The sequence below is a fragment of the Hyperolius riggenbachi genome, chromosome 6 (assembly GCF_040937935.1).
Source record: "Hyperolius riggenbachi isolate aHypRig1 chromosome 6, aHypRig1.pri, whole genome shotgun sequence".
Taxonomy (NCBI): domain Eukaryota; kingdom Metazoa; phylum Chordata; class Amphibia; order Anura; family Hyperoliidae; genus Hyperolius; species Hyperolius riggenbachi.
Window position 1 is genome coordinate 265,797,188 of NC_090651.1, and position 14,012 is coordinate 265,811,199.

Consider the following 14,012-nt stretch of genomic DNA (forward strand, 5'->3'; position numbering starts at 1 on the left):
AAACTTTTCCTAAAAACAAACAAATAAATTAAAGATGATGTTTCTTCAGGCTAAGTTAACAGTTGGACGTTGTTGCCCTGAGTTATAAAGTCATATAACGCAGTTTACCGCACTGCAATGTTAAAGGTATGTGTCATTCACAGCATTCCTTAGCATAATTCCTTGTGCAGTGCTGCAGGAACATCTCTCCATTGTTCACAGTCCGACATTAGTGTTGTATTGTAAATGTTGTGTTATGGTAACCTACTGCTGCAGTGCGTTACTTCTAAACACACATGTTAACAGATACAGGGAAGCATACTTTTCATTGCCTGTATGCTTCACTGTATCTACTGTACGCAACATTAATGCGGCGTTAATGTGCATTACAATTTTTTTGTGTTGTAATTTTGCGTGGCGACTTTAACATCGCAATGCAGCATTCCACTGTGGACCTAGCCTTAATGAAAACCAATATCACAGACACAAACTACGTACTGGATCCATAGCTTGCCAATAATAATAACAATAAACACAATCTCAGAATTAATGATGTCACTGTTCTATGCCAATGTCTTATATGTCTTTTATGTCAATATCTAATATGACATTTTTCGGGCAGATATCAACAGAGTATAACATGGATTTATCTGTTACTTAGAGATGCACAGGAAAATATTTTTTTATAGACTTATATAACTGTTTGCAAAGAACTGTATGTTTTCTAAATGACAACCTGATCAGAAGTTTATCAGAAGACAGCAAAACCTTTTCTACAGCTATACTGTCAACACAGATAACAGACAGTATTAGTAACTACATCATCAGAACACTATCAAGCATAAAAAGTTAATCTTACTATCTAGAAGTGCTTTTCTTTAATAACATTTTGCCCTACCTGTTCTTCTTGCATCTGTAGACCGTTAAGCAAACAGAGACATACATGCAAGGAAGTTTTGGCATCTGTGCTGTCTGATTCTTACTGTATCTGGAAGGAGAGGCTGTGAAAACAGGTTAAGCTGATACTGCAATATCCTTGATGAGGAAATATTTACAGGGAGGCAGGTCTAGTAAAAAAAAATCCAACAGCATAGGGAAGCTGAGGTTAAAAATACTACTTGAAGTGGGAATTTTTTTTCTTCATTTTTTTAATTAGATAGATTCAGTGCTTAAATAAAGGTGTTTTTAATGTAGACTAGAGAGAAGGATTATTGTAATTTTATAGAAGCTAGTAACTGTAGGAACATATACTGTAAACTGCATGTTACAGCTCAAATTAAATAGGCATTTATAGGGATTGTTTTAATTTAAGGTGCAATAAACCCAGACATTCTGCAAATTCATTTTCTCCTGCTGCATATGAGCTGTACTGTGTATTCTATCTATTCACATTTCAAGCGTGTGAATATCCTGGAACCTCTAGTGACAAAATCTCTCTTCCAGAATTTGCAGTTTCACTGATATTGTCATTACAGCTACAAAGCTGAACACTAAGGGCTCGATTCACAAAGTGGTGATAACCCAGTTATCACGCCTAAAAGACTTTAGGCGTGATAACCATTGCACCACGCTGGTGAAAAGCCCCTTATCACGCCTAAACTCAGTTTAGGCGTGAAAAGTGTAGACATGATAAGTTTAGGCGTGATACGTTTAGATAAGTCTACATTAAACTCTATGCGACGTTTCGCGTGCACCAGACTTTGCTAGCGCAAAACTTTTGATCAGCTGTGCACTGCGGTGCTAACCCAGTTGGTGCTATAGTTTTCACGCCTAAACTTATCATGCCTAAACTTATCACACCTAAACTTATCACGCTTAAACTTATCACGCCTAAACTGAGTTTAGGCGTGATAAGGGGCTTTTTACCAGCGTGCTAACTGTTAGCACGCTTTTGTGAATCAAGCCCTAAGTGTCACACTGCCCAATTGTATCCACAAAAAACAAATGGAGATAATTCTGTGCTGCTTTCATTGCAGAGGAAGATGGATGGACTTTAATGGATGCACAAACCATTGGAGTCACCAAAATGTATGACAGAAGTTCATACAAGCCAGCAGATCTTATCACCAGTTTTGGTTAGAGACGCCATTCTGAAATATTACAGCATATACAGTATACTGCCAATTGAGATTTAATCCAGGTTCTGATTAGCTCTCTGAGCTTTTCAGCTTCGTGGGATTTACATTTCTCCCTGAATCGTCCTATTTATTTATTGTTTAGAAAATGCAGTAAACAGTTGGCGTGAGCATCCTGAGATAGAGAAGGTGTATCTATGATCTCCAATCATAAATCTTACGTCTTGAATCCATTTTAAGTAAAGAGAGGCCAATAATTAATTAAGGATTAAACAACAATAGAAAAAAATGCTCTATTCAGCCTTCTCTTTACAGTGACCCTGTAGTGAGAGGCATATGAAGGCTGCCAATGTTTTAAAACATTGCATATTGCCTGGCAGTCCTGCTGACTCTTTTCCTCTAAAGATGCATACACACATCAGACTATAGTCTTTGGAAAATGAAAGATCACAGACCAATCTTACCACCTTCCATGTAGTATGAGAGCCATACCTTCACAGTCTTTTCTATGGAGCTGAACTCCCCATCAGAAAAAAATCTTTGCAAGATGCTGCACACAAACATGCTGTACAGACACAAAAGATCAGTATCTGCAAAAGATCTGTTCCTGCCAAAGATCCATTCCTGTAAATTGCATTCATAGTCTATGGTCTGCAGATCCTCATACACACCTGGCATTCATCTGCAGATCAGACAATCATCTGCAGATCTGAAAATCCATCCTGGTGGATCTGACCTGCAGATGAATGTCAGTTAAACAAGGTGTGTATGATGATCTGCAGATATCATAGACTATGAATGCAATTTGCAGGAATGGATCTTTGGCAGGAACAGATCTTTTGCAGATACTGATCTTTTGTGTCTGTACAGCATGTTTGTGTGCAGCATCTTGCAAAGATTTTTTTTTCTGATGGGGAGTTCAGCTCCATAGAAAAGACTGTGTAGAGTATGGCTCTCATACTACATGGAAGGTGGTAAGATTGGTCTGTGATCTTTCATTTTCCAAAGACTATAGTCTGATGTGTGTATGCACCTTTAGGGTGTCCATACATTGCTTGATTTTGTGGACTGATTGACCTTTCAATCTGATAATTTTATCAAATTGGAGAAGATTTGGTGCCACAACATGGCCACCTGATCGATCTTTTCTTTGTCAAAAGGAGGTTTTAGGCATGCTTGGAAATCTCAATTGCAAGGGCTCAATATAATGCGCAAGCTTAATTGCATTTAATGTTCCAACAACTGAACAGGAGCAACACCACCGAGCAGGTGAGCCGTCAATACTCACCACTAGGTGAGGGAGACATATATTTGGGGGCCCAGCCAGGCGGCAGCACTAGGATGATTTCCAATAGCTTTCATACTGAAAGCTATTGGAAATCTGTCTGCAGTTTGCGGGGGCAGGCAATAGATTCCTCTTAGAGATAGCCCGAACCTCCGATTTTAGGTTCGTGAACCTCCGCAAACTTTTGCGAACTTGGGAACTTTTGCGAACCACAATAGATTTCAATGGGGAGGCGAACTTTGAAAACTAGAAACATTTATGTTGGCCACAAAAGTGATGGAAAAAATGTTTCAAGGGGTCTAAGATCTGAGTTTTAGCATGGATGAGTGGGATAGACGCCAAAAGTCCCGGGGAAAAATCTGGATTTGACGCAAAGCAGTGTTTTAAGGGCAGAAATCACATTGCATTGTTTGCTAAAATGTTTTAAAACATCTTGCATGTGTATACATCAATCAGGGAGTGTAATTAGAGTACTGCTTTACACTGACACACCAAATTCACTTTGTAACGCTCCGCAAACAGCTGTTTGTGTAGTGACGGCCGTGGATTGGTGCGCACCATGGCGAGAGTGCAGGCCGTGGCGGTTTTCAAGCCCATATGGTCGCCGGGCTGAGGTAGCTCAATGATAGAACAACAGTGACTGTCCAAATGATCTAATTTGGTCTGTCCACAATGAAGCAACGACCTTATTATCTTGGGTGTGCCCCACCCGAGACACTCATATAACCGGCGGTCATTGCTTGATTGTGATACGCAAGCCCCTTCACCGCGGCAAGGTAACGATCACGAAGGGGAATTGGCACATGTACACGCCTTTTGTTTTGTTGTTGCAGCTGCAGTGCAGCCAGAAAAATTAGTCAGGCATGTATACGCACCAGAAAAATTATGCTAGCAGTGGCCTTAAAAATTCAGGAATCCGCCTGGAGTCCTGGACCCTGTTGGTGGTGGCGGAGAAGGCAGTCAAGCGTCTGCAGGCAGTGATGCTGTGTGGGGACCGACTTAGTTTTGGGACAGGCAGTCACATGGCATGCAGGCAGAGTTGCTGTTTGTGGGGACTGACTTAGTCTTCGGGCGGGCAGTTGCCATCCGGGATCCATGCCTCATTCAATTTGATAAAGGTGAGGTACTGAACACTTTTGTGACTTAGGCGACTTCTCTTCTCTGTGACAATGCCTCCAGCTGCGCTGAAGGTCCTTTCTGACAGGACGCTTGAGGCAGGGCAAGACAGAAGTTGGATGGCAAATTGGGACAGCTTTGGCCACAGGTCAAGCCTGCGCACCCAGTAGTCCATCGCTGCTCATACTGTTGATGGTTCTTTCTCTACCATTGTTAAAGAAAGCGTACGGTCAGGGAGTCAGGGTTCGATTCTGGTCCGGAGTTGGAGCCTGAGAAACGGCTACCACCACACATCCAAGGAAGGCAGCAGGCATGGCATGCCAGTCCTGATGTAGTGACAAAAAATAACAATACAGGAGAACTTTTGAGTCCCTGCTGTATATGACACTAATCGTCTTTACTACCTTTAACGAGAATCTGTTATGGAGGGCAAGTCTGCCATCCATTCAAGTGAAAGGTATGCACTGACTGCCAGGTATAATACAATGTGCAGTCACAGATGCAGTGAAAGGTATGCAGTGACTGGTATTACAATACAATGTGCAGTTGTCACACAGGTGCAGTTAACAGGTATGCTCGGAGTGGTATATTACACAGCGTGCGGTCACACAGGTACTGTGAACAATTATGCAATGACTGGTATTACAAATGTGCACCTGTCACACACAGATAGGTACCGGACAGGCACAGTGACACTGCATGCACTCTTAGTGGAGGGCTGTTTCACTTCACTTCACTGCTGGTAATTGTGAGCTCTGATTATATTATATTGCTGTTGTTTGTAAATTTGTGTTTTGCTGCTTTATCTGGTGGCTTGTGCATTGCAGTTCATCAGATATCTAGCAGCAAGTGTTAGTTTTAAAAGTTTTTAAAAGTACATTTTTTTTCTCTAGTGTGCTTGCAACAGGCAGGTAATTAGCTAGGGGGATGGATTAGCTGTAACACAGGTGATGTATTAAACAGGAAGTGTAGGCCAAAGCCCTAATCTTGGTGGAGAGCTGTTTCAGTTCACTTCACTGCTGGTAATTGTGAGCTCTGATTATATTATATTGCTGTTGTTTGTAAATTTGTGTTTTGCTGCTTTGATATCTGGTGGCTTGTGCATTGCAGTTCATCAGATATCTAGCAGCAAGTGTTAGTTTTAAAAGTTTTTAAAAGTACATTTTTTTCTCTAGTGTGCTTGCAACAGGCAGGTAATTATCTAAGGAGAGGGATTAGCTGTAACAGGAGGTATTTGGTCAGCTTCAGGACTCAGTACTGAGCTTGCTCAGTCTGTGGCTTGCTCACTAAGTGGCTTCGACACAAGTGGCATAGGCGTTAAAAACAGGCGTTACAACACAGGCACAAAGAGAGAGGTGAGAGGAAGCAGGTAAGGACTATTAAAAAAAAAAAAAACTTCAACCAATATTGCGTTTTTTTGCATTGGTTATAATGTGCTAACACGTTGTGGTGTAGTCTTTAAGTTTTGAGGACTCCACCCCAGCTTCACTCACTACCCCTACTCCCCTCCCCCTCCTCCACCCCAACTTTACTCACTCCCCCTCCTCCACCCCAACTTCACTCACTCTCCCTCCTCCACCCCAAATTTACTCGCTCCCCCTCCTCCACCCCAACTTCACTCACTCCCCCTCCTCCACCCCTCCCCCTCTTCCACCCCAGCTGCACTCACTCCCGAACTTCACTCACTCTGCCGTTTCAACTTTTACCGCCACAGTTTACTTTAAATAAAATTTCCCCACACAATAGTCAACATGTTGGACTATGCTGTACAGTGTACATCCTGTGACATGTATGCATGCCTTGATCAGCGGATTGAGGGTGTTTACTGTTGCCCTGGGTGTGTGCGTGTTGCTCAGTTAGAGGTGGAAGTTGCAGAGCTAAATAAGCATCTTGCAACACTGAGACGCATACACAACATGGAGATGAGCTTGGATCTCACGATCCAGACACTGGATGGAATCGGTGAAGATGAGGTGGGTGGAGTAAATCCGGAGCAAGAAGCAGAGGTAGCCGCTAGTTGGGTCACAGTTAGAAGAGGTAGGGGAAAAAGTGGCAGGGAGGCTAGTCCCGAGTTGTCCCTCACTAATAAGTATGCTTGTTTGCGTAATATTGGGGAGGATGATTCAGGAGTAGCAATGCTGCAGCAGGATGTGCTCCTTAGCAACCAAGGCGCAGACTGCTATAACGAGAAAGGGAATAGGAGTGCAGCTAAAGCTAGACAGGTACTGGTGGTAGGGGATTCAATTATTAGGCGCACAGATAGGGTAATCTGTCGAAGAAACCGTGAATGCCGTACAGTCTGTTGCCTCATGGGTGCTTGGGTTCGGCATGTAGGGGAAAGAATTGACAGATTATTGGGTGGGGCTGGGGAAGACCCAGCTGTCATGGTACACATTGACACCAATGACAAAGTTAGTGGGAGATGGAAGGTCCTCAAAAGATTTTCAGGTACTTGAAGATAAACTTAAAGCAAGGACCTCCAAGGTGGTGTTCTCTGAAATACTGCCAGTGCCACGTGCTACATCTGAGAGACAGAGGGAGCTTAGGGAGTTAAATAAGTGGCTGAGAAATTGGTGTAGGAAGGAAGGGTTTGGGTTCCTGGAGAACTGGGCGGACTTTGCAGTCGGCTACAGGTTCTACAGCAGGGATGGGCTGCACCTTAATGGGGAGGGTGCAGCTGCATTGGGGGAGAAGATGGCTAAACAGTTGGAGGAGATTTTAAACTAGGATCTGGGGGAAGGCGGGAGGATAAAGTCTCAATATGTAGACAAGATAAGGTAAAAAGACAGTGGGAGCCTAACATTATAGGGGGTGGAGAGGGAGGTGGGGACAGTGTAAAGCAGCCTTTCTCAACCTTTTTACCTTGGAGGAACCCTGTAAATAACTTTTGGATCTCAAGGAACCCCTGCAAACAATTTTTTGGTCTCGAGGAACCCCTGCATTTATTTTTCAGGAGGCATGGTCTTTAAATAGGTTAGGTTGCTAATTTCACTATCTCCAATTACACTGCCACTCATTATACTGTCTCCTGACCCACCCAATTTAGTGCTTCTTGTTACAGTACCACCTATTATAGTGTGCTCTATTATACTTCCCCCACGATGGGGTAAAATGCCAAGGAACCCCTGCAGAGTCCTCAAGGAACCCTGGTTGAGAAAGCCTGGTGTAAAGATTAAGGAGGTTGGTAAAACTTCAAGTAGCCCATTTCATGTAAACAAAATTGGTAAATGTGGTGGTAAAAATATAAAGTGCATGGCAACCAATGCTTGGAGCCTTGCAAATAAAATAGACGAACTAGAGTTCATTCTGAATGACAAAGGCTATGACATTGTTGGAATAACCGAGACATGGATGGATGAAAGCCATGACTGGATAGCTAATTTAAAAGGATACAATACGTTTAGGAGGGATAGAACAGGGAAAAAAGGTGGAGGGGGTTTGTCTCTTTGTTAAGAATTCTTTTACAGCTGTCCTCAACGATGAGATGGAGGAAGATTGCGAAGATGTGGAGTCCATTTGGGTAAATATTCATGGTGGAAATAAAAGTTGCCAATTGCTTATTGGGATATGCTACAGACCACCTCATATTAATGAAGCTGCAGAACTGCGATTACTACAGCAGACTGAAAAAGCTGCAAGTAAAAATGAGGTCATAATTATGGGCGACTTCAACTTTCCAGACATTGACTGGGGTATTGAGGCTACCCATTCTTGTAAAAGCAGCAGATTTCTGGCAGCACTACAGGACAATTACTTGACTCAAATGGTAACGGAACCAACTAGGGGGAATGCGTTACTGGATCTGATCATTTCTAATAGACCAGATAATGTATCAAATGTGCAGGTTCAAGAACATTTGGGAAATAGTGATCACAACATGATAACGTTTAATCTGGTGACTGATAGGCCACGGGGCAGCGGGACCACTAAAACTATGAATTTTAGAAAAGCAAAGTTCAATCAAATTAGGAAGGCACTAAGTTTTGTGAACTGGGATAATGTACTACAAGGGGAGGACACTGAATGGAAATGGCAAGCTTTTAAACTTATTCTCAATCAATATTGTAATATGTATATCCCATATTGAAACGAAATGTCTAGGAATAAAAAAAAGGCCTCTATGGATGAATAGAAAGGTTAGGGATAAAATGAAGAGGAAAAGGAATGCCTATAAGGTCCTACAACAGGAGGGGACCGAGGCTGCACTAAGCAATTATAAGGAGTGCAATAAAAATTGTAAAAAAGAAATTAGGCTGGCAAAGATCGAAGCTGAAAATAAAATCGCTAGGGATATCAAATCTAACCCAAAAAAGTTTTACAAGTACATCAACTCTAAAAAAAGAAAGGTTGACTGTATAGGACTCCTAAAGGATGAGGGTGGGAACTCAATGGTTGATGACCAAGGTAAGGCAGAGTTATTAAATGCTTTCTTTGCTTCTGTCTTCACAAAGGAAACAGCACTGTTGCAAATTACAGAGGCAGAAGAGTCTCAAGCTTTTAACTGTAATATTAAATACTTAACGCAGGAAGAAGTGAAGGCAAGACTAAATAAATTAAAAATAGACAAGGAACCTGGCCCGGATGGCATGCATCCTCGGGTCCTAAGGGAATTAAGTTCAGTTATAGCTAAACCCCTTTATCTTATCTTTTGTGACTCTCTTGCAACTGTCAGAGTCCCAGTGGATTGGCGTACAGCCCACGTTTTCCCATTATTTAAGAAGGGCAAAAAATCAGATCCAGGAAATTATAGACCTGTAAGCTTAACATCAGTTGTATGCAAACTATTTGAGGGGTTACTAAGAGATACTATACATGACTTCATAGTAGAAAATAATCTTTGGTCGTACCAATGGTCTAGCACCATACAAAATAAATGAGATACAGTTGGGGACATCAAACTTGGAGAAGGACTTAGGAGTACTCATCGACAACAAGTTAAATAATCGTACTCAATGCCAAGCCGCTGCAGCTAAAGCGAACAAAATTTTGGGATGCATTAAAAGGGAAATAAAAACTTGAGATGCTAGCATAATATTGCCCCTGTTTAACTCTCTAGTAAGCCCACATCTGGAATATGGAATTCTGTTCTGGGCACCACATTACAAAAAAGATATTGCAGTTTTAGAGCAGGTGCAGAGACGAGCTACAAAATTGATACGTGGGATGGAATGTCTCGCTTACCAAGAAAGGTTAGAAAAACTGGGCTTATCTAGTCTAGAGAAAAGACGCCTTAGAGGAGATCTAATTAACATGTATAAATACATCAGAGGGCAATATAATAGCTTGGCGGATGAGCTTTTTGTCCCTAGGCCTTCTCGAAGGACTAGAGGACATGATCTGTGCATGGAGGAAAAACGTTTTAGCCATTTATTTAGGAAAGGGTTCTTTACAGTAAGAGTGATTAAGATGTGGAATGCATTGCCACAGGAAGTCGTTATGGCAAACTCTATACCTGCATTTAAAGGGGGCTTAGATGCTTTCCTTGCGTTGAAAGACATCCATGGCTACAATTACTAGGTTATGCCTAATGATGTTGATCCAGGGATTTTATCTGATTGCCATCTGGAGTCGGGAAGGAATTTTTCCCTTTTGGGGCTAATTGGACCATGCGTTGTGGGTTTTTTTTCGCCTTCCTCTGGATCAACAGGGATATGTGAGGGAGCAGGCTGGAGTTGTACTTTGTACTGGTTGAACTCGATGGACGTATGTCTTTTTTCAACCAAAATAACTATGTAACTATGTAACTATGTAGGTAGGTGGGTGCACTGAAGGGAACAACAGGTAGGTATATGCAGTGATGGGTATTATAATGTGCACCTGTCACACACAGACAGGTACTGGACAGGCACAGTGAAACTGCGTGCGCTCACGTAGGTAGGTGGGTGCACTGAAGTGAACAGGTAGGTATTTGCAGTGATGGGTATTACAATGTGCACCGGTCACACACAGACAGATACCGGACAGGCACAGTGACACTGCGTGCGCTCATGTAGGTAGGTGGGTGCACTGAAGTGAACAGGTAGGTATATGCAGTGATGGGTATTACAATGTGCACCGGTCACACACAGACAGGTACCGGACAGGCACAGTGACACTGCGTGCACTCACGTAGGTAGGTGGGTGCACTGAAGGGAACAACAGATAGGTATATGCAGTGATGGGTATTATAATGTGCACCTGTCACACATAGACAAGTACTGGACAGGCACAGTGACACTGCGTGTGCTCACGTAGTTAGGTGGGTGCACTGTGAACAACAGGTAGGTATATGCAGTGATGGGTATTACAAATGTGCACCTGTCACACACACACACACACAGGTACCGCCGTGAAAAGGTGCAATGACTGGTGGTATTAACAATGCGTGCGCTCACGTAGGTAGGTGCAATGAACAGTGAACAGGTGCAGTGATTGGGATGGGATTACAAATCTGCAGCTGCCTATCACACACACAGGTAGTCACTGAATGTGCTGGGCCTGGCAGTGGCAAAGTAGCAATTACACCAAAGGCCAGCTGTGACTGACTGACAGGGCTGTATATAATGCAAGTGGGCCACACAAAAAAAAATAGATCACAAGAACAAGATTAGCTCTCAAAAGAGCTGTTGAGTGGTGCTTTTTTAGCAATAAGAATCAGCAAGGAGCAAGCTAACAAGCATACAAGAGCCTCTATGCAGCAGCTCTCTCTTCTCTAATTACTGCAGGCACACGAGTGAGTCCAATGCCTGACGCTGCCTGCCTTTTATAAGGGGGGGGAGTGGCTCCAGGAGGGAGCGTAGCCTGATTGGCTACAATGTGCCTGCTGACTGTGATGTAGAGTGTCAAAGTTGACCCTAATGATGCACTATGGGGGCGAATCGAACTTCCGGAAAAGTTTGCGGATCTCCGCGGATGCGAACCATGGAAGTTTGTCGGGAACCGTTCACCGGCAAACCGGTAGGGCCATCTCTAATCCCTCTCTGAACAAATGGCCACCAAAAGAAGGTGCCTTTGAAACTAACAAGACAAGCAGCTCATTCAGTTCAGTAACTTGTCTTCGGCCTTCTAACAATGTTCTCTAGAAATGGCCACAATATGTAGTGTATAAGGTTTTGCTGCTCCCAAGTCACGCAGTTTACACATTCTTGCAGCTGGATGACATTCGCAATGAGATAGGGAATCTTTCCTTTGATGGGGTATTTCCCCCATAACAGTGGCCACATTTTGGGGTGCTGTCAGCTCCCCCACCAAGGGAGCAGTTGTAATGCCTCTAAGCTATAAGAGGAAGAGCACTGTTCCTCCTTTTTAGGGGCATAAAGAGGTCTACTCATGATGCCCCTGTTGAATGCCAACATTTTTGCATGGGCTAACTCCTGCAGGGAAAGCAGTAAAGTATTGTACACCTTTAGGTAAAGACATCAGAAAATGTGTTTGCAGCTTCTGGTAGTTAATGTTAAGGTGGATGGAAAGGCCATGAAACCTGCATAATATATGGGATGGTTGAAGCATGAAATCTGAATTTAGCTGCTTTTTCCATTTGGAAGTTGATGTCAACTTGTCTCTGAAGTTGGGCCAACGAGGGGATATCTGGAGTTCTCCAGTTAGCAATTATCAAACTTCTAGCCACGCATAAAATTTGCGAAATCACCCAGCGGTATTTCGGGGGTAAAGAAAGGATGCCTACATGAAGCAGGGCCAGTTGAGGGGTAAACACAAAGTGCAACTGTAAAATGTTACTTAATTCTTCAGCAATGGCTGACCAAAATGTTTGAATGCAAGGACATTCCCAGAGTATATGAGCTAGAGCACCTATGTTATTACAATTGCGCCAACAGAGGGGAGAACTTTTTTGTGTAAAATTAGCTGGGCGCCTAGGAGTAAGGTACCATTTAAGGAGAATTTTTTAAAAAGGTTTCTCTATGACTTATACAGGATGAGAATTGATTAATAGTTTTAGTGGAAGAAATAATGTTTGTCAGGTTTATTTGGCATTGAAGATCTTCTGACCAGACTTTAATATACTTATTTAGTTGTTTGTGTTGACCACTCAACAGTTCCTGGTAGCAAAGTGATATACCATCTTTGAGTACAATAGGAGAATTCAAGAAAGAGATGAAGTGAGTTGAGACTTTAGGCAACTTCCAGTTATAGGATGATAAAAGATGTTTTATTTGTAGGTATTTAAACATTTCTTTGGATTGAATAGAGAATTTTCCTCTCAAATCAGAAAATGGCAGCAATGCAGTGTTATCTGGAGAGAATAGATCCGAAATTGAGGAGATACCTGCGGCTTTCCAACTATTCAGGTCTAGATCTTGTGTTAAAATGGATAGAGAATCAATTGGAAGCTTAAGTATAGAGGGTGGGTTTGCATTTCTAGTAGTTTTTAGTAAATGTGACCAGACTAGAAAGGAAGCTTGGACTGTCGCGAAGGGGGATTTAATGAGTTGGATTCCTAGAACCCGAAGAGAGAGAGGTTGTTTTAGGTCATGGGGAGAGGTGGAATTTTCTATGTGGAACCATTTTTTGATGTTATTTGCCCACCACTCTTTTAGAGGCTTCTAGTATAGCAGTGTAGTAATAAGATTTTAAGCAAAGCAATCCTATGTCTCCCGCTTTTTTTGGTATAGTTAGTGTAGAGTATGCAACTCTGTTTCTTTCTTCCCCAGATATAGCTAGTTACTTTTTTTGTGACTTGAGAGAAAAAATGGTTAGGTAGTGGTATATGTATTGTTCTAAATAAATAGAGGATTTTAGGAAGTACTTTCATTTGAAATGCGGCAATTCTTCCCAACCAGGATAATTCAAATTTAGTAATATTGTCTAGTTCCTTCGAAATGTTGGTTAAGAGTGGTACATAATTAGCTTCATATAGTTTATTAGTTATGGCGGGTAAGTTAATGCCTAAGTAGGGAATATGTGATTTATCCCAATGGAACGGGAATTTGTTAGAAATTTGTAGCTTCAAGATTTGTGGAAGATTTAGTCCTAGCATCAGAGATTTTCCTTCATTTACCTTGTAGTATGAGACTGAGGAAAAGGTCTTTAAGATTTGTGCTACATATTGTAGTGAATTAAGGGAATCCGTAATAGACAAGAGGACATCATCCGCGAATAGGCCTATTTTATGGGATTGGCCCTTAATTTCGACTCCCTGAATTTCCGTGCAACTTCTTATTGCTTCAGCTAAAGTTTCTATTGTGAGTGTGAAAATGAGAGGGGATATAGGACACCCCTGTCGAGTACCATTTGATAAGAGACAAATCTCTCTCTATTCGAATCTGATTAAAGAGAGATCTGTCAGCTGCCCATACATGGCAGTCCAATTCCCGTCCATTTCTTGCTGAAATTGATCAGGAATTAGCCTTGTGATGCCGCATCCAACCAACTCTCCGACCTGACGCTGTACTCCCTAATGTTTAATGTCCCCCCTCCTGGTGCCCAGTGCAAGCGATACATTACCTGTTCGCGGCCTCTGCTTTCTCTAGGTGCCCTGCGCTGTCCATACACACGCACTCCAAGTGGTTGCCTAGTAATGGCCTGTGTCAGACATCACACACATGCCCACCTTACTAGGC

General features: G+C 42.4%; 1 protein-coding gene across 4 annotated transcripts in view; it reads right to left on the reverse strand.

The window, feature by feature from the left end:
- DRD2 (dopamine receptor D2) overlaps positions 1–14,012 on the reverse strand; it is a 593,536-nt gene that overhangs the window by 302,726 nt on the left and 276,798 nt on the right. The window contains exon 1 of one of the 4 annotated variants that reach the window (XM_068240779.1): positions 878–957. The exons of the other annotated variants lie outside the window; for them this stretch is intronic. Coding sequence (XP_068096880.1) covers positions 878–942 — 65 coding nt within the window. The 5' untranslated portion in view covers positions 943–957. Of the gene's footprint in view, positions 1–877; positions 958–14,012 lie in introns of those variants that run through there. 4 annotated transcript variants of the gene reach the window in all.